At 40.5% G+C, this 20,219-nt stretch overlaps 1 protein-coding gene across 5 annotated transcripts in view; it reads right to left on the minus strand.

Annotated features, from left to right (window-relative positions):
- Positions 1-1,073: 1,073 nt before the first annotated feature.
- The window catches only part of FLACC1 (flagellum associated containing coiled-coil domains 1), a 44,111-nt gene continuing 24,965 nt past the window's right edge, over positions 1,074-20,219 (minus strand). For all 5 annotated transcript variants that reach the window (XM_045034273.1, XM_045034272.1, XM_045034275.1 and 2 more), the window contains 9 exons: positions 19,494-19,555; positions 17,881-17,978; positions 16,523-16,575; positions 14,543-14,642; positions 12,678-12,781; positions 7,270-7,332; positions 4,017-4,106; positions 3,776-3,885; positions 1,074-1,587 (listed from right to left, as the gene is read on the minus strand). In XM_045034273.1, the coding sequence (XP_044890208.1) occupies positions 1,467-1,587; positions 3,776-3,885; positions 4,017-4,106; positions 7,270-7,332; positions 12,678-12,781; positions 14,543-14,642; positions 16,523-16,575; positions 17,881-17,978; positions 19,494-19,555 (801 nt within the window). In that variant the 3' untranslated portion in view covers positions 1,074-1,466. The remainder of the gene's footprint in view (positions 1,588-3,775; positions 3,886-4,016; positions 4,107-7,269; positions 7,333-12,677; positions 12,782-14,542; positions 14,643-16,522; positions 16,576-17,880; positions 17,979-19,493; positions 19,556-20,219) is intronic.

Here is a 20,219-nt window from a genome sequence, read left to right on the forward strand (position 1 = left end):
TGTTTTACTTTAGTTCCCCAGTGTTGGCTCATACAGTTGTAAATTTTAAAAATTTATTGCCCATCTTTTCATGTGTCTGTTGGCCATCTGGATGTTTTCTTTGGAAAAGTGTCTATTTATGCCTTCTGCTCATTTCTTCACTGGATTCTTTGTTTTTCAGGTGTTGAGTTTGGTAAGTTCTTTATAGATTTTGGGTCTGAGTGGCTAAAATTAACAACTCAGAAACAACAGATGTTGGCGAGGATGTGAAGAAATGGGAGCCCTCTTGCACTGCTGGTGGGAATGCAAACTGGTGCAGCTGCTCTGGAAAACAGTGTGGAGGTTCCTCAAAAAATTAAAAATAGAATTACCCTACAACCCAGCAATAGCACTACTAGGAATTTATCTAAAAGATATAGGAGTGCTGATGCATAGGGGCACTCGTACCCCAATGTTTATAGCAGTGTTTTCAACAATAGCCAAATTATGCAAAGAGCCCATATGTCCATCAACTGATGAAAGGATAAAGAAGATGTGGTTTATATATACAATGGAATACTACTTGGCAACGAGAAAGAATGAAATCCTGCCATTTGCAGCAATGTGGATGGAACTGGAGGGTATTATGCTAAGTGAAATAAGTCAGTCAGAGAAAGACAGATATAATATGTTTTCACTCATATGTGGAACTTAAGAAACTTAACAGAAGACCAGGGGGGAAGCGAAGGAGAAAAATAGTTTCAAATAGAGAGGGAGGCAAACCATAAGAGATTCTTAAATACAGAGAACAAACTGAGGGTTGATGGGGGTTGCGGGGGGGGGGGGAGAGGGGAAAATGGGTGATGGGCATTGAGGAGGGCACTTGTTGGGATGAGCACTGGTGTTGTATGTAAGCGATGAATCATGGGAATCTACCCCCAAAACCAGTTGCCTGCCCTGTGGGGATTTGAATTCTGATGATTGTTTAGAGAAGATGGCAAGGATCATCAGACACTTTTTCCAAAATCATAGTATAGGGAACACGATTGAGAAGTGGAGCAGTGGGGACACATGTAAGAGACAAAGGATTTTTGGAATTGAATCAACAAATTACATTTTTGCTAGGTAAATGCCCCAGGGGGACAAAAGGTGTATTTCAAAATATAGTCAATATTTAATAGGAACAAGTTCTTCAGATCAGTGTTTTCATAATGAAATGTGTAAATGTGGAAGAGAAAATAGTATAATACACAGAGAAAGTTTAGATCCAGGTATAGGGAACATCACTTTACAATGAAGAGTCTTGAAAGCCTGTATAACTGAGATGAGAATTCAAACATTCCCAACCACTTAGAAGAAAGGAAATTTTGAAAAGGCAAAAGTAGAACCCAGGCAACCCAAGAACTAAACTCATAATATACATTTCTCAAGAAACTCTCACGGGAGTTGTCTAAGCCTATGGAGATGGTGTTCCTAACATCTTTTGTATTGGAGAACAACTTTTCTGCTCATAGTTCTTGTTTTTCATTGTTATCGTCTTCTAAATTATCAGAATCATTCTCATACATAGAGAGAAACCTCCCAGATCGTTCCTTATAAATTTCTTCATTCTTCACAATTATTTTTTGCCTATAGAGAAAAAGAACATGTGTCACTATAGACTCAAAAATAGAAGGGGATGTAGGATATCTGAGGGGAGAGAAATGTGGTTTCATTCCTTCACTGGGGGCAGCTGCACACATTACTTATAGGTTTTTTTTTTTTTAATGTTTATTTATTTTGAGAGAGAGAGTCCCAAGCAGGCTCCACGCTGTCAGAACAGAGCCTGATGTGGGGCTTGATCCCATGAACCATGAGATGATGACCTGAACCGAAATCGAGTCAGACGCTCAACCAACCGAGCCACCAAGGCACCCCATACTTGCAGTGGTTTTGAATTTAATGAGAAATGATATTTAGGTTACCAAATTCTCAAATGAGGAATATTCTGCTGAGGGGAAACAGAGTATGCCATCCCAATATACCTTGCATATTGATTACTTGAGTTAAAGTTACTTAAGCAACAGCCAGTGCAAGAAAGGCATTCTGACCCTCTTTGTTCCCCTGAAAGTAGGAAATATATTTTTCATATGAATATACCTTCCCTATTCCAGAAGGTAAAGAGATATCCCTATCAGCAGAAATAGGGAATTTAAAGCTAAGAAGTCTGTATAAAAAAAAACCTGGGTGGCTTAGTTGGTTGAGTGTCTGACTTGGGCTCAGGTCATGATCTTGCAGTTTGTGAGTTCAAGGCTCACATTGGGCTTACTGCTGTCAGCACAGAGCCCATTTCAGATCCTCTCTTCCCCTCCCCTGCCTGTGCTCTCTCTCAAAAATAAATAAACCATTAAAAAAAGCCCCAACAACTCTGTTACTTACTTACTAATTTAGTACCCCAACCCCAAACTTCTTTGTCTTGTCAATTCTTTACAAATTTATTGTTACTTTGTCTAAAAGGTATAACTGCCTGATTTGTTCACTTCTTTGAGTCTCATATTTTACTGAGCTCCTATACATACAAAGTTAAATTTGTTTTTTCCCGTTAATCTGTTTTATGCCAATTTAACTATTAGATCAAAGAACCTAGACAAGAAGGGATAAGTTTTACTACCAAATCAATACAATGAATAACTTCCCTTTATTGAAGTATCTACCAAAAATTTATCCCAATGATTTAAAATGCATTTCCAGTTAACAGTATTATTTCTGACCTAAAGTTGACTTCCACATGAACTAAACGCAGCTGTATCTAAGTGTAAACCACTGACACCTAAACCCATAACCCCTCAGGGGACATGGTAAAAACTCAGAACTCAGATGGGTTGTTACAATAGCTTCCAATCGTTCATTCATTAAATATTTATTAAATATCTCTTAAAGATTCCAACTGTATGACATTCTGGAAAAGGCAAAACTACAGAGACTGTGAAAAGATCAGTAATTTCCAGGAGTTGGGAGGGGAAGCAAAAACTGAATAGGTGGAGGGCAGAGGACTTTAGGGATTTAAAATTTATTCACAGAACTGAATAAACTCAAAGACCCTCAGATAGGGGCATCTGGGTGGCTTAGTCAGTTGAGTGTCTGACTTTGGCTTACATCATGATCTCGCAGTTCACGAGTTGGAGCCCTGCATCGGGTACTGTCGGTGTGGAGCCTGCTATAGATCCTCTGCTCCTCTCTCTCTCTCTCTCTCTCTCTCTCTCTCTCTCTCCCCTCCCCTACTTACTCTCTCTGTCTCTCTCAAAATAAATAAATTAATTAAAAAATGAAGATCCACAGGTAAATTTCATGTGCTGTTTTGAATAAAAACTAAGATGTAATAAGGGAGAGGAGTCTAGACACATGCCCAGCACCACTTCAGATGAACTGTCTGTCCTTAGCAGGTGACTTCCGTGGCCAGGCTTTGAATGACTATTTCCCTCCTGGAAGTGCCTGTGCCTTGACTTTATTAAGAAATACCTGGGTTCATCTTCATATCTACTCCTCACCCAAACTCCCTTCCACTTTCTTTTTTTTTTTTTTTTTTTTTTTTGCTGCATTTTATTTATTTATTTTTTTTATATGAAATTTATTGACAAATTAGTTTCCATACAACACCCAGTGCTCATCCCAAAAGGTGCCCTCCTCAATACCCATCACCCACCCTCTCCTCCCTCCCACCCCCCATCAACCCTCAGTTTGTTCTCAGTTTTTAAGAGTCTCTTATACTTTGGCTCTCTCTCCCTTCCACTTTCTAAAGATAACTCAGCCATGTCTTTTTGAGCAGCATCATGCACACCTTAGATGAATGTTCTCTTCTGTCAGAAGCTGTATGGTGTATTTAAACTTTTCTTCAGTCTCGGCAAGCTTGGTCTGGAGTGTTTTCTCCAGATTTCCCACTGTAGCTTTCTGAAAGACATGTAAATTTTAATTGCTCTCTTTCCCAAACCAGAGTCATCCAGAGCAAAGCTACATGGCAGAACCATACAGAGACCTGGATTCCTCTGCACAACCCTATCCCCACTCCAGCCAGGACTCACCTCTCTCTGGAGTTCCATCTGGGTTTGGTAGAGGGTTGTGTTAAGTGATTCTAAGATAACAGATTGTGCATTCAACTCTTCCTCCATGACCTGTTTAAGAAGACAACAATGAAAAAAAAAAAAAAGAAGACAACAATGTCTATCTATTTATTCTCTTCTGCAGGGTGCCTGGACTAGAATGTGAAGCGTCAACTTTAGCTACTCCTTCTCCTTCACTGTTCAGTCACTGTGCCCTCTTACTTCTATCTCCTTTATGTCTTGCCCATATATATCCTCATATGCAGACTCACTATCACTGCCCCAGAGCCAGCCCTCACCAGAGCTCCCGTGGTTGTCACAATAGCTACCAATCATTCATTTATTAAACAAATATTTATCAAATATCTACTCCAGATTCCAACTATATGACATTGGGGAAAATGCAAAACTATAGAGACAGTAAAAAGATCAGTTGTTGCCAGGGATTGGGCAGGGAAGCAGGGATAAATAGGTGGAGGACAGAGGAGTTTTAGGTAAAGAAAATATTCTGTATGATATTGCAGTGGTGGGTACATGGCATGATGCATTTGATAAAACCTATAGAATGCATAACACAAAGAGTGAGCCCTAATGTAAACTATGGACTTTAATTAAAAATGATGTATCAATATTGGTTCATCAGCTCTAACAAATGTACCGCACTAATGCAAGATGTTAATAATAGAGTATATTGTATGTTTGTGTTGGGGGAGGATACGGGCACTCTCTGCACTTTGTTTAATTTTTCAGTAAACCTAACATTGCTCTAAAAAATAGCCTTTAAGAAAAGTTGGTTTGAGAGAGAGAGAGAGCACGCTAGTAGGGAAAAGGGGCAGAAGAGACAGAATCTTAAGCAGGTGCTGTACTCAACACAGAGGTCATGACCTGAGCAGAAATCAAGAGTCAGATGCTCAACCGACTGATCCACCCAGGCACTCCTTAAAAATAGTCTTTTAATTAGGAAAAACACCTACTATTATAGGCACTAGGAATATTATGATGAATAAGAAAAATATAATTTCTACTCTTATGGAGATACACCCTAGTGAAAGGGATGAAAAAAATTAAATAAAAGTCAATAAAATAATTACAATAATAAATTAAAAACAAACCAAGGATGAAGATAGAAGATGCAGTGTTAGTGTGGGGAAGGGATAAATGTGGAATCTACTACATTAGATAAACGCTGAAGAGACAATAAAAATGATCCAGATGGCTCTGTGCTTTCAGATGTCAGCCTCATTTAACTCCTACATGTCTTCAGAGCTCTTCCCATGGAATAAGCATCTTCTCAAGATGTATAAACTAGAGAGGTACCATCTCTCACTGTATTTGCATTGTACAAAGCACTGTACTAGGTCATTTAGCATTCTTTTGTTTGCTTATTCATTCAAAAAAATCAGCTGGTATTTACTAAATGTCTGTGATGTGCCAGGTACTATTCTAGAAACTGGAGATTAGTGGTAGAAAAAACAGACAAAAATCTCTGCCTTCATTCATTGAGTTTATCAGGTTAGAAAGTTATAAATCTGTATAGAGGAGCGCCTGGGTGGCTCAGTCAGTTGAGCATCCAACTCTTGATTTCAGCTTGGGTCTTGATCTCACAGTTTGGAGAGCCCCTCATCAGGCTCTGTACTGAGTATGAAACCTGCTTAAGATTCTCTCTCTTCTTTCTATCCCTCTTCCCTACTCATGTGCTTGCTCTCTCTCTTAAAATAAATAAATAAATAAATGTAAAAAATCTGTATAGAAAAATAAAACAAGGAAATGGAAGTGTTGGGGAGGGTGTTAAGCCTTTAAATAGAGTGGCCCTTCAGAAATGGCATTTGAACAAAACCAGAAAGAGGTAAGAAAGTTAGTTGTGTGGATATCTAGGAAAGAGCTTCCCAAGAAGAGTGAATGTCAAGTGCAAAGACCCCAAGTAAAGGATCCTTGACTGTTAAAAATACAGCAAGGAGTCCAGTGCCATTGCAGTTGTGTAATGAAGGGGAAGAAATAGAAGGAGATAAGGTTAGGGGAAAGAATCATGAGCACAGAGCAGGTAGAATAATCCCCAGCCTCAACACAGGACTGGGAATAGTTACACTCCCACCAACCAGAGTACACAGAGTATTGGGTAGACTACTCAGAAGGGTATTATCTCTGTAGGGGGGAAAATTAGCCTTAAACTAAAGACTGCTTTAACTTAACTGCATCCCAGAACAAAGTCCAACAATATTTAAAGAAATACAAAAATATTCAGCACCCAACAAGGTAGTTTGCAATCCACCTTTTTGGTTTGTTTGTTTTGATTACGCTTATGCTCAAGGTGGGGGTTGAACTCACAACCCAGAGATCAAGAGTCGCATGCTCTATGGACTGAGCCAGCCAGCCCCCCCCCCCCCCCAACAAGATAAACTTCACAATGGCAGGCCTCCAAAAAAAAAAAAAATTACCAGGCATGTAAACAAGTGAGAAAATATGACCACAAATGAGGAGCAAAATCAATTAACAGAACCAGAAAGGAATGATAGAATTAGTAGACAAGCTCATTAAAGCAGCTATTACAATGCACTGGGTTTTCCTTGCTCCAAAGCCTATCTGTCTACCATGCAGGACATTGAGGCTTGTTGACCCAACAATGCTGAAGCCTTGCCTAAGCTCTAAGATATAATTCCATGATTTTATAATGGCTAGTCTTTTCCCAAACATGTCCATTCTGGATCCTAGTGTAAGAAGAATCAGAAGGCAGTTCATGGGTTTGAACAGTTTCCCTTCAGGTATCTCCCACATGGAAGTGCCATAATTTGTCCCAGAAGAACAGAATTCTTTGAGGAAGCTGTTGGGGTTGAGGCACATTTGGAATATCAAGGAGAGGCTTGGAATTAGAGTTTCCAGGGTCAGTATTGTACTTTTTAGAGCTTAAGGGAAGAATTTGGTATTTTACAAATCAAGACTCTTTTGTGGTTTGAGCCTTACTAGAAGTGGAACGCATTTGACACTGAAGATCACACAGCATATTGCTCATATATTTGCTCAAATTGCTCTAAAAAGACACAAAGGCTCTGTTTTACAAATGACTTTGTATTATAGTTATAAAGTTCTATTTGACTTGTTGAATCCAGCAAACTCAGCTTTGGGTCTTCCTTTTGTTTTGTTTTGGAAAATTATAATAGATTCTATTTTATTGAGGGTATATAATTTTACTGGTGCATTTGTAAGATGCTAATTCCACAAGAAAAATGAAAGAGCTTACCTGTTTGGTCTTTCTCAGCTCCTCTAATTGCAAGGTGTCCTTTTCATGTTGTTTCAGTAGCTCCTAAAAACAATTTTATTCGGAAAAGGTCAGCACTGGGGTTTCTGGCACTTCTTTCAGAGACTTGAGAAAGCCAGAATAGGATTCCAGAATGTAGTATTCACCAAAGTTTAGATATTGGTGTAATGAAGCACACATTTAATTTGTTGAAGGTAAATTTTGAAAATCTTAACTTATGTGCAATATATATATATGTTTAAATATATAATATATAAATATATAAAAATATATAATATATAAATACATAATATAAAAATATATAATATATAAATATATATAAATATAATATATAAATATATATTACATAAATATATATATTTTTTTAAAACTCAAGTTAGTTAATATACGGTGTAGTCTTGGCTTCAGCAGAACCCAGTGATCAATCTCTTACATAGAACACCCAGTGCTCATCCCAACAAGTGCCTTCCTTAATGCCCATCACCCATTTAACCCATCCCCACACCTATGTCCCCTCCAGCAACCCTCAATTTGTTCTCTGTATTTAAGAGTCTCTTATGGTTTGCCTCCCTCTCTGTTTTTATCTTATTTTTCTTTCCCTTCCCCTATGTACACCATACACACACAAAAAATCAAAATGGATGAAAGACTTAAATGTGAGCAGGAAACCATCAAAATCCTACAGGAGAAAGCAGGCAGCACCCTCTTTGACCTCAGCTGCAGCAACTTCTTATGTGACCTGTCTCCAGAGGCAAGGGAAATAAAAGCAAAAATGAACTATTGGGACCTCATCAAGATAAAAAGCTTCTGCACAGCAAAGGAAACAATCAACAAAACCAAAAAGGCAACCGATGGAATGGGAGAAGATATTTGTAAATGACATAACGGATAAAGGCTTAGTATCCAAAATCTATAAAGAACTCACCAAACTCAACACTCAAAAAAACAAGTAACCTAGTGAAGATCACAATTTCAGACTTTAAGCTACATTACAAACCTGTAATCATTAAGACAATATGGTATTGGCACAAAAACAGACACATAGATCAATGGAAAAGGATAGAAAACCCAGAAATAGACCCACAAATATATGGCCAACTAATCTTTGACAAAGCAGAAAAGAGCATCCAATGGAAAAAAGTCTCTTCAGCAAATGGTGCTGGGAAAACTGGACAGTGACATGCAGAAGAATGAACCGGGACCACTTTCTTATACCGTATCACATCAACAAATATTAAAAAGACACCATATTTTCATCAAGGACTTTGTTGTTAATGTACATATTTAATATTGTTGAATATTCATTTATCCACAGATTTATCTTTATATTCAATGCAATCTCAGTCAGAATACCAGCAAGCTTTCTTGACAACCTAATTCTGAAATTTATGTAGAAATATAAGTGATATAGAGGCACCTGGGTAGCTCAGTCAGTTAAGCGTCTAACTCTCAATTTTGGCTCAGGTCATGATCTGACAGTTCATGGGATTTGGCCCTGCATTGGGCTTTGTGCTGACAGTCCAGAGTCTGCTTGGGATTCTCTCTCTCTCTCTCTCTCTCTCTCTCTCTCTCTGTCTCTCTCTTTCTCTCTTTCCCACTTGCGCTTTCTCTCCCTTCTCTCTCAAACACAAATAAATAAACTTAAAAGAATGTAAATGATATAGAAGAGTCAAAATAACATTGAAACACAAGAGCAAAGCTAGATTTTTACTCCCTGATTTCAAGCTACAATAATTAAGATGATGGTTGTCTTGGCCTTGGTATGGACAAATAATTCAATGGAACAGAACAGAGTCTATTCCCCCTCACCCCACCCCTCAAAACACAGCAAAAACATCACGGCAACTTAATGGAGAATGGAAAGTTTTTTTCTATAAATCATGCTCAAACAACTAGATACTTATACAGAAAAAAGTGACCTATGACCTCTATCTCACTCTATATATAAAAATTATTCAAAATGGATCACAGAATCATAAAAATTAAAATTACAAAGCTTTTCAAAAGATAGAATATCTTTGTATCCTTGGACTAGGCAACAATTTCATAGAAAGGACACAAAAAGCTGTAATTTTCCTGTAAAAAGGAAAAAATTAATAATTTGGTTTTCATCAAAATAAAAAAATTCTGTACATCAGAAGACAACATAAGTAAAATGAAAAGGCAAACCACAGGCTAGGAGACAGTATCTGTAACACATATATCTGACAAGGAACTTGTATCCATATTATGTAAAGGTCTCTTACATATCAATAATAAAAAGATAAAGAATCCAAGTTTTTTCAAATGACAAAAGACTTAAACCAGCATTTCACAAAAGAAGACATATAAATTGTCTGATAAGCATATAAAAAATTGCCCAACATAATAGTCAGGGAAATTAAAACTGTAATGAAATACCATTTCATACCATTTAATACCATTGGAAGGGTCAAAATTAAAAAGGATGTCAATACTAATTGTTGATGATAAGGAGCAACTGGAATTCTCATAGATTTAAGGTGCAAGAGTAAAATGATACAACTACTATGGAAAATAGCTTGATATTTTCTTATAAAGTTAAACCTATAACTACCCGAGAGACCAATAATAATACTGCTAGGTATATACCCAAAGGAAGTGAAAGCTTGTGCCTATGGAAATATTTGTACAAGGGTGGTTACAAAAGCCTTAATTATAAAATAGGGAGGACAAAAAACGGAAACAACCCAAACCTCCAAAAACAGGGAAATGGTAAACACATTGTGTGATATTCCTACAAAAGAATACTACTAGATATAAAAAGTAAGAAATTACTCATATAAACAAAAAATAGATAAATTTCACAGGCACTGTAGTGTGGAAAAAGAAACTATATACAAAAGAGCATACACTACATGATTACATTTATATGAAACTTAAAAACAGGTGAAACTAATCTATGATGGGAGGAATCAAAACAGTGGTTGTCTTGGGTCAAGTTTTGAGGGAGATAGGGCTTAACTGGGAAGGAACACAAGACTGATTTCTGGATTGCTGAAATGCTCTAGATTTTTTTTTTTTTAATTTATATCCAAGTTAGTTAGCATATAGTGCAATAATGATTTCAGGAGTAGAATCCAGTGATTCATCTCCTACATATGACACCCAGCGCTCATCCCAACGAGTGTCTTCCTTAATGCCCCTTAACCATTTAGCCCATTCCCCCTCCGGTAACCCTCAGTTTGTTCTCTGTATTTAAGAGTCTCTTACATTTTGTTGCCCTCCCCGTTTTTATGTTATTTTTGTTTTCCTTCCCTTATGTTCATCTGTTTTGTATCTTAAATTCCACATATGAGTGAAGTCATATGATATTTGTCTTTCTCTAACTGACTAATTTCACTTAGCATAATACACTGTAGTTCCATCCACGTTTTTACAAATGGCAAGATTTCATTCTTTTTGATTGCCGAGTAATACTCCATTGTATATATATACCACATCTTCTTTATCCATTCATCTGTCGATGGACATTTGGGCTCTTTCCATACTTTGGCTGTTGTCGATAGCATTGCTATAAACATTAGGGTTCATGTGCCCCTTCAAAACAATGCTTTTGCTAAGTGTAAACTATGCTTCATGAGACAGACAGAGAGAGTACCATTTACAGATTCATAGTCAGCATCATTGGAGAAAAAATAGAAGAGAGGAAAGGATGCATGCAGATGATCAACTCTCTCCCCACTAGAGGAATTGCTACTTCTTATTCAGATGTCTGAGCTCTCTATACCCCAGAAGAACTGGACACACTGCACAGCATGTCCCATACCCACATTACTGTTTTGCTCAGTTATAGTGAATGTCAGAAATGGGCTTTTATTGGTGAAATTAGTGGTTTTTTAATTAGCATGATAGTTGGAAATGGAGTCTTAAAAATGGAATATTGAAGGTAGATACTATTTAATTTTTTTTTTTTTTACATTTTTATTTATTTTTGAGAGACAGAGACAGCGCACAGTGGGGGAGGGGCAGGGAGAGAATGAGACACAGAATCCAAAGCAGGCTCCAGGCTCTGAGCTGTCAGCACAGAACCCGATGCAGGGCTCGAGCTCACAAACTGTGAGATCGTGACCTGAGCCAAAGTCAGACACTTAACCGACTGAGCCACCCAGGCACCCTGAAGGTAGATACTATTTTAGAGACACTGTCCACTTTGCAGGAAAAAAGTACAGGAATCTAACAAAGCCTATAGCCTACACACTCAGGAATGGTGTCTAAGGTTTGATCCCTAAATGGTCCTGTGTCTGCTTAGGAGGAGCTCCAGCTGCCAGATGCTGACTACAGCGATTACAGAATCCTACCTCTGTACTACCCTTGCATACACCTCTGATGAGTCTTTCATGTACCTAAAAGTTCAGAGAGCTGGTGGTATAACCACTTGGGGCCTGCTTGCTAGTAATGCATGTTTATTTAGTAAATGTCTGTATGTCTGAGACCTGTTTTCACTATGATCTGGCATCAGTATCAAGGTTGTACAGGAGTGATTAACAAGAGTAGCTACATTTTAACCCCTCTAACTTTTGTTTTTCTTTCAATGTTTATTTATTTTTGAGAGACAGAGACAGAGAGTGAGTGGGGGAGGGGCAGAGAGAGAGAGGGAGACACAGAATCTGAAGCAGGCTCCAGGCTCTGAGCTGTTAGCACAGAGCCCAACTTGGGGCTCAAACTCACAAACCGTGAGATCATGACCTGAGCCTAAGTCACATGCTTAACTGACTGAGCCACCCAGGCGCCCTTACCCCCTCTAACTTTTAGATAGATACTCTTTTCAATGTTTTTATTTATTTTTGGGACAGAGAGAGACAGAGCATGAACGGGGGAGGGGCAGAGAGACAGGGAGACACAGAATCGGAAACAGGCTCCAGGCTCTGAGCCATCAGCCCAGAGCCTGACGCGGGGCTCGAACTCACGGACCGCGAGATCGTGACCTGGCTGAAGTCGGACGCTTAACCGACTGCGCCACCCAGGCACCCCAAGATAGATACTCTTAATTACTAAGAGCTACACATGACCAACTTGCTTAGTTTAGTTTGCTACACTGCCCTTTCTCTTCAGCTACAGTCAAGAATGAGGAGGACATTCAGAGACTGGGAAAATTTGGCAAAATAGGGAATTTCACGTTTTGTATGTGTTTAGCATTCTATTATTTCCCACTAGTTTCAGTTTTCATTCCACAGTGACCCTGTGGTAAGACCATGTAGATAAAGGACAGCAAGACTGCCAGTCTACTTGCATATATTTCCAAGGAAGCTGGGAAAGGAAGAATATGCCCATAAAGGCAAAATTGTGCCTAATTACAGAGGCACACCTAGGAACCGGATGTCCCACCTAGGCTTCATGCTCAACCACTCATGTGCTTTGGGCTAAGTTACCTCCTTCTCTCGATTGAAGTTCTCAAAGACGGTACTGTAGGAGTCATTTATTTTCTTCTTTTCTTCTTCTGACTCTAACTCAAACCTTTTTGTCATATTATGTTCTGGGGGTGAGAAGAAATTACGTATATGAGTAAATGTGGGGAAAGCACATGCAGAGAGAAACTGAGAATATCTGAAGGTAATAAAAATTCCAGACCGGGTCAAACTCAAGTTCCTTTCAGCCTGTCATTCAGCCTCTGATGCTCACCTAGAAATGCTTGGGAATCAGGTGAACATGGTGGCAGTTTTCAGTGATATCAGCCATATGGTTTTACTCCTAATGTCTCTGATTTTTGTGTGTGTGTAATTTTAGATCTGTTGCTTATTATTTTGTCCATTCCCTCTGCTGAAGTAACTACGTTTTCTTGGATATTCTTACCTTAAAATATAGCTCTTGACTAATGTGAATTTTCCAGCAATAAAATTTATTCTGTACTTAACCCTGGGGTAGAGGAAGGCTTAAAATGTTTCTGGTGCAGGAGAACTTAACCAACTGAGCCCCAAAACCAAAGAGGAGAAAGGAGGGGTGAGGGGCTGACACAGATTTCTTCTTCAGCTTCATGGTGCTGGGAATTATAGGGAGGCAACCCCTAGGCTCATCCTGTGAATAAGCTGGGAATGATAGGAGGCTACCCCTAGAGGGCTGAGCTACACTATGCACAGCTGAAGTCTGCTCTTTCAAAATTGGGTGTAACATCTTACTTAGATTTTGACAACATGGGATGAGTGTGGTATGGGTGGCCAGAAGTCTGGAAGAAGACCTGGGTTATGTTACGCCAGGCTTCTGAGTAAAGCCTCAGATAGGTGCAGCTCCTCATTCCTTTCCTCACCCTTAGTTCCAGGGTCTTCATGCTGCCTTCCTGCAGTCAAGAGTCCCCACCAGAGTGGGAATAGCCTTGAGGATTAACTTACCCAGGGAGTTTCTGCATTTAAATGAGTAATTTGTTGAAAACAACCAAGTTTGATATGAACTGGGGTGAGGTAGGATGTGGTATAGGTTTGTAGAGGCTCCACCCCTACCTCAACCAGTCCTCTAGGTCAGGGAGCAAAGTCTCCATAAATTCCTTTCTTCTTTTTCCACTTAGGAATATGCTTGCTGAGGGTAGGAGGCTCATCCATAACACACTTTTTTTAAAGTGGGTTCTACTCCCAGTGTGGAGTCCAACATAGGGCTTGAACTCACAACCCTGAGATCAGGACCTGAGCTGAGATCAAGGGTCGGACACTTAACTGACTGAACCATCCAGGGCCTCCATAAAACACTTTCTATGATCCAAACTCTGTGCTAGGTGTTGGAAATACTAAAAATATATAGTAATATATAAATGTATCAAATCAACATGTTGTACTCCTTAAACATATGCAGTGTTATATGCCAATTGTACCTGAAAAATGGAGATCCTCTGGGGGGATATGGGAATACAGAGGCTCTCAGTATGATTGTGTTGTCACTCTCCCAACAAGTGAATATTTGAAACTATAATTCCAGAACATTTTTCTGGAAATTTGGGGTCACTTGTATCCGGGTAACAAGTCAATGCTCCTACAGATGTCCCAGAGCTTGTTCCAGACCATGATGGCTAAGCTTGGAATTGGAGAGCTTTGGAAGGTACGGGCTTATACCCTCAAATAGCTGAGTTTTATAAAAGACTCCATCCTTGTTGTCACTTGTTGAAAACTCCATGTACTCTTGATTCAGGAATCCAGCCCTGTGGCCATCACCTTTAGTGAATCTAAAGCTGATGTTCTCAAGCTAAGACCAAACTTAATGGCAGGTTTTTTTTGGTACACGTGCCATCAAAAAGAGAAGTTCTTGTACTCACTTTGCTGTAGCAGGATCTTTTCCCGCTCCAACTTCTCATCCTTCTCCCATTCTGCCTTCTTCTTCAACCACTTATCTTCCATTTCATCATAAATGCTGTCCTGCAGAGGTACAAAGGCACTATGAAAAGAATCCTGGAGAAGACTGCACACTGGCTCCAGGCACAGCATTGGGCCCTTTAAAGCTTCCCTCACCAGAATGCTTGCTGGAAGTCTCTCTGTGGGTGGTTGGTGGGAGTAAATTCTAGCCCAGCCCATCCAAGGGCTTGTAGAACCCTAAAGTCAAAGGCAAGTTCTGCATGTGTTTGCCCCACTGGAACTGGGTTTCCTTTGAAGACAGATAGGACTCCCCTGCTGCAAATTCACATGTCAGCTCCCTCTGAATCATGAATCACTTATCAACAGCCCATGAAGAAACAAGGGAAATGCCTAGTAGTTAATTTGAACACTTAGAAAACAATGGTATGTTTTTCAGACAGTGTCTATTTTTAACTCAGCAAATCTAACTTCCTTTGTGGGTGAGGTTAAATAAGCCTAACCTGATGCCAATCCTGTTGGTTGGTTCAGACTTCATGGGGGTGGGACTCCAGGAGAAGGAAGGCCTAGGACCTGGATGCTGCTAGTAACGTCTCAGTACCCTGACCTCCTTTTTTCCCCCAGGTTAGCAGCATAACTCACACTGGGGCCAGACATCAGAGCTCATTTGTAATTGTTTATGGCCATTTAGATAAAGGTTCTCGTTTATCATTTTCAAGACTGGTGGGCAGCTCAGTTTCCATAAGGGTCAAACTCTCTGGAGAGGTACAGACTGAAGCAAACGTAAGGGGCAGCTTACCCACACATCAGTCTGATGCTTCTCCTAGGCTTTGCTCTAAGATGTTTTTCCTCACTGTATCAAGATACATCTTGAAAAACAAGTTTTAGATACAAGCTCGAAACTGAAACTGTGGATGGCAAATAGAATTTCAGAGGTGGTGCTGGTGCTTGACTTGGTTTCCTCCTTTAAGAGGGTGGTCAACTGTCTTTGTTTGAGACTGAGTTGTGTCCCAGGACTCTGAACTTTTGATGCTAAAACCTGGAAAGTCCTGCGCAAACCACAACTAGCTGCTCACCAATAGGATGGGGGTTTGCTGCCTCAGCCTGTTCATTCCTCATCTCCTACTCTCTCATCCCACTAAGAAGAAATTATGGCCTGTTTCCCCAGGCCTCCCTCAAATTAGCTGATTCAATGAATGAGTTACATTCTGAGATGGCTAGAGCATCCCAGGCCCAGCTGGTGGGGGTGCAGTGAGAGAGTCTTTTTTGGACGGCAATTTGGCCAAATGTATCAAAGGCCTTTAAAATGTTTATCCCTTTTGGCCCTGCACTCTACTAAAGTCAAAGATGTTACAAAGTGCAAATGCTAACAGCAGATTGTCTTGGGGTGGTAATTCTCTTTTGTTGCTGTTGTAGTTGGTTTTTGTATTTCGATTTTTTTTTTAAGATTTTTTTTTCAATGTTTATTTATTTTTGGGACAGAGAGAGACAGAGCATGAACGGGGGAGGGGCAGAGAGAGAGGGAGACACAGAATCGGAAACAGGCTCCAGGCTCTGAGCCATCAGTCCAGAGCCCGACGCGGGGCTCGAACTCACGGACCGCGAGATCGTGACCTGGCTGAAGTTGGACGCTTAACCGACTGTGCCACCCAGGCGCCCCTGTATTTCAATTTTTTAGAAACCATGAGCAGGTATTACTTTTGTAATTACAAACATATTGGTCAGTGGGCTTCTTTAGGGACTGGGTGACTGATTCACACATGGAAGCCACCACGGTCTGAAGGTCACTCTTCTCCCTGGGTGTACTTAGTGCCACCTAGAACCAAGGATGCTGGGAATCTGAGGAAATTATTTTCTGGGCAAGAGCTGTAGATTCAGCCTGATGTCATCAGCCAGGAATGAGCCTTGCCTCTTACTTTCATAATCCAAGGAGCTCTGAATCTCACCTGATACATATGAAACATATTCTTCAAATACTTATACTCCTTTCCCATTTCATCTGGACAAAAGGAAAACAACAGGGTCATCATTATTCCTCCGAAATGAATGTTTTCACACTCAAGTGCGAGCTCTCCTGTACTCTTCCTCCATCTCCAACTCATCCTCTAGGTGCTAAAACCATGTTGCACCTCAAGAATAACCCTGGAGGCTTATTAGAAATCCAGATGCCTGTCTTCTTTTCCTACTCCCCACCTCCACCCAGCCAAACCCACTGAATTCAGGTCTCAGAGGAGAGGCCTAGTGTCTGTGGATAATATGCTTCTCAAGTGATTCTGATGCATACCAAATGTGAGAACTAATCCCTGGGGGTAAACCTACATCTGTGGGGAAAAGAGGAGCAAAACCTTGTAGTATGCACCTGCTTCCCTCTTTTTAAAGCAGTTTTATTTATTTTTTAATGTTTACTTTTGAAAGAGAGAGAGACAGAGTGCAAGCAGGGTGAGGGGGCAGAGAGAGAGGGAGAGAAAGGATCCAAATCAGGCTCCGTGCTGTCAGTACAGAGCCCAATGTGGGGCTCAAACCCACGAACTGTGAGATCATGACCTGAGCCAAAGTTGGACGCTTAACCACCTAGGTGCCCCTGCTTCTCTCTTTTTAAAGCAATGTTTCCAGTGTACACTGATTTTGAAAATGATACATGTTTTCTTTAGAAAATTGGAAAATCAGCAAGCTATAAATACCCTCTTTTTAAAAAGTAAGGCAAAATAAAGGGAGAAGATTATAGAATTTCTCCTTCTCCCTACGGAGATTAGTCTATAATCTCAGAATTCTGAAGGATACACATTTTGCCCTTCCTGAGGACAGCATAAATAATGGGATAAATGGCCAACACAACTCTTATGCATTATAAGGCCATATAAATCATAGTGTGCTATTATAATATAATGAAACACCACCATTTTACAGATGATGTAACTTGCTGGATTACAATAATATTATATTTGTAGAGTTAAAAATATATTTTAAAAAGGTGCTTTCACATTCTTATCTCTCTGATAAAGGCAGGTATTATAGCCCTCAATTCTTAGATAGAATAAATGAGACTCAAGGAGATTAAGGACTTGCTCAGATCCTAACACTTGGTTGAAGGCCAGTCTATCACCTGGGCATAGGAGGGACACTGATGACATGGTTTCCCTCTTTTCAGTTTCATTCTCAGTCACTCCCTGTCTCTGAGCTTTAGGAGGACATCTGGAGAGCATAGTCCCAGCCCATCCATGACCACGGGAGTTCTTTGGTCCTAGACCCCCATGGTCAGCCTCTCACCCTTCCCCAGGGTCATTCTCCCCAGTCCAGACCATACCTAGTTTTTCTTGGGCAGCCAGCTTCTCTGCCTTCAGTGTGGCTTTGTAGTTGTTCTCCAAATGACTGAGCTCTGCTGCGTGAGCCTCTTTGAGCTCTCTGTGCGACCCCGGGAGAAGGCCACAATCAGTGAAAAAAAGTCCAGAGCTGAGCTGTTACACTCAGTTGATCCCACCTTTCCCCATCACACAGGCAGTTGTGGGCAGCCTGCAGGGCCTTCACTTCCTGACTCATTGTCCTGGCATCCACCCAAAGAAGGTGAGAAGACCCATTTTTACCAACTATTATTTTGAATGGAGCTGGTGGAGACCATAGACTCCTGTGCTAATAGCACAGTATTTGTTTATGGCTGTCTTGGGAAACTGTAGGCTGCATTAGCATCCAGGATAATTTTAGAGCCCAGGGTCTCTTCAGCCTCCATTCCAGGGGGCAGAAGCTGGCAGTGTTCAAGATGAATGTCAAAAAGAAAGGCTATATGAGCTGTCAAGCCAAGAGAAGACATGGAGGAACATTAAATGCATAATAGTAAGTGACCAAAGTCAATACATAAAGCCTACACACTATATGATTCCTACTATATGATATTCTGGAAAATGCACAGCTGTGGAGACAGTAAAAAGATCAGTGTTTGCCAGAGGTTAGTGGGGAGGGAGGGATGAATGAGCAGGGCACAGAGGATTTTTCAGGGCGGTGAAACTACTCTGTATGATACAATAATGGTGGACACATGTCATTATACATTTGTCAAAACCCATAGGATGTACAACACCAAGAGTGAACCCTAATGTAAACTATGCACTTCGGGTGATGGTAATTTATCAATGTAGGTTCATTGATTGTAACAAATGCATCACAGCAGTGCAGGAGTTAATGATTACTTGGGGTGTGCAGGTGTGGAGTCAGGCTGTTTGTACTTTATGCTCTATTTTACTATTTTACTAAAACCGCTCTAAAAATAATGAAAGCTATTATATAACAAATATGTTACTTATTTATTATAATTTTTTGGAAGCAAGTCTATGACTCAGTGAGGTATACTTCTCTCTGCTGGGACTTCTGAGGCTGCTCTGGTGCCCAGCAGGTAGCCTGGAAGGAGGTTTTGAAGGTTTCCTCACCCACATAGGCAACACACTTCCTTTTACTTCCCCTTGGCTTGTCTTTGTGGCTCTGGCTCCTGCTCCTCCCATACCTTCTTCCCATTCTGCCCAGGTCCCGGGAGTAGCCAGGAGAGTAGAAATGACAGGACAAAAATGAGGAAGAGAAAGAGGGGGGAGGAAGTGAAGAGGCAGGGGAAATAGGAGGAGGCTGGGCTGAGAACAATAGTTGTCTGTCACAGAAATCTCATAGAGAATGAAAACTGGCTCTCCTCAGCAATCAACAGAAAGGGAGATTATACTTGAAACAAAGTAATTGGATCAGAAAGTGCAAAACTAGGAACGACCTTCTCTGTGCTACATTTTGGTGGCTTCACATCAAACCATCTTGCCCATTTCCCCCATCCCCACCTACCCAACTCCATTTGGCACTATCTGAAATCCCAGTGAAACGAAATCTTGCAAGGAAGCAAGAGTCTTAGGGCCTTCAGCACACAGGAGCTTGTGCTAGAACGCTTACCTGTTTTTGTTTTCGAAGTTCTGCTGCATCTCAGCACAGCGGACAGCCATTTCATCGGAGAGCTGGGAGCAACATGGCATTAACGACATAGGATCAAGGATCCCACTCCCACTGCAGTCTGCAATTTCTGAGAAGCCTTCACGTTCATAGGGTGTGCTCTACTCCCCACACTCTCTTCTTTGTGTTCTCCAATCCCAGAGAGCACATCACTACTCAGGGAATGGAGCAATCCTTGCCTTGGTCTATTGCTGTTTGGTATGTAATCAGTTCATAATGTTGGTGCACAGAAACCATGTCTTTCACTAACTGGTTTTATAGGCAGGTCTGGTCTTTTCGCTGGACAGCAATCTCTAAGATCTTGGTCTTTGGATTTCTTTGATACATAATTCAATTAAGTTATCATCTATTGAGCAAAGAGCTTGCCCTGGAAGAGCCAAAGAGGCCCAAGACTCAAACTCCACACTTTCAATGAACTTAAAATCTGGTGTTAATAAAGCCTCTTTGTCAGAAAGGTATGTTACCGCAGGCAAAATTTGCTCATTTCCAGGTGACCTTCCATTTTAACCATCAGATTCTCTGGTTAGTGTCTCAGGAGGAAAGGACACTTCCAGAACAGTCAGCACCCACTGCAAACTGAGACAAAAGGGTTCAGGGCTCTCCCTGTCCCTCTCTGTCTACACACTGGCAGCCAGCACTACAGCCTTCCACAGGGTCACACAACAATTT

The sequence above is a fragment of the Felis catus genome, chromosome C1 (genome assembly GCF_018350175.1).
Source record: "Felis catus isolate Fca126 chromosome C1, F.catus_Fca126_mat1.0, whole genome shotgun sequence".
NCBI lineage: Eukaryota > Metazoa > Chordata > Mammalia > Carnivora > Felidae > Felis > Felis catus.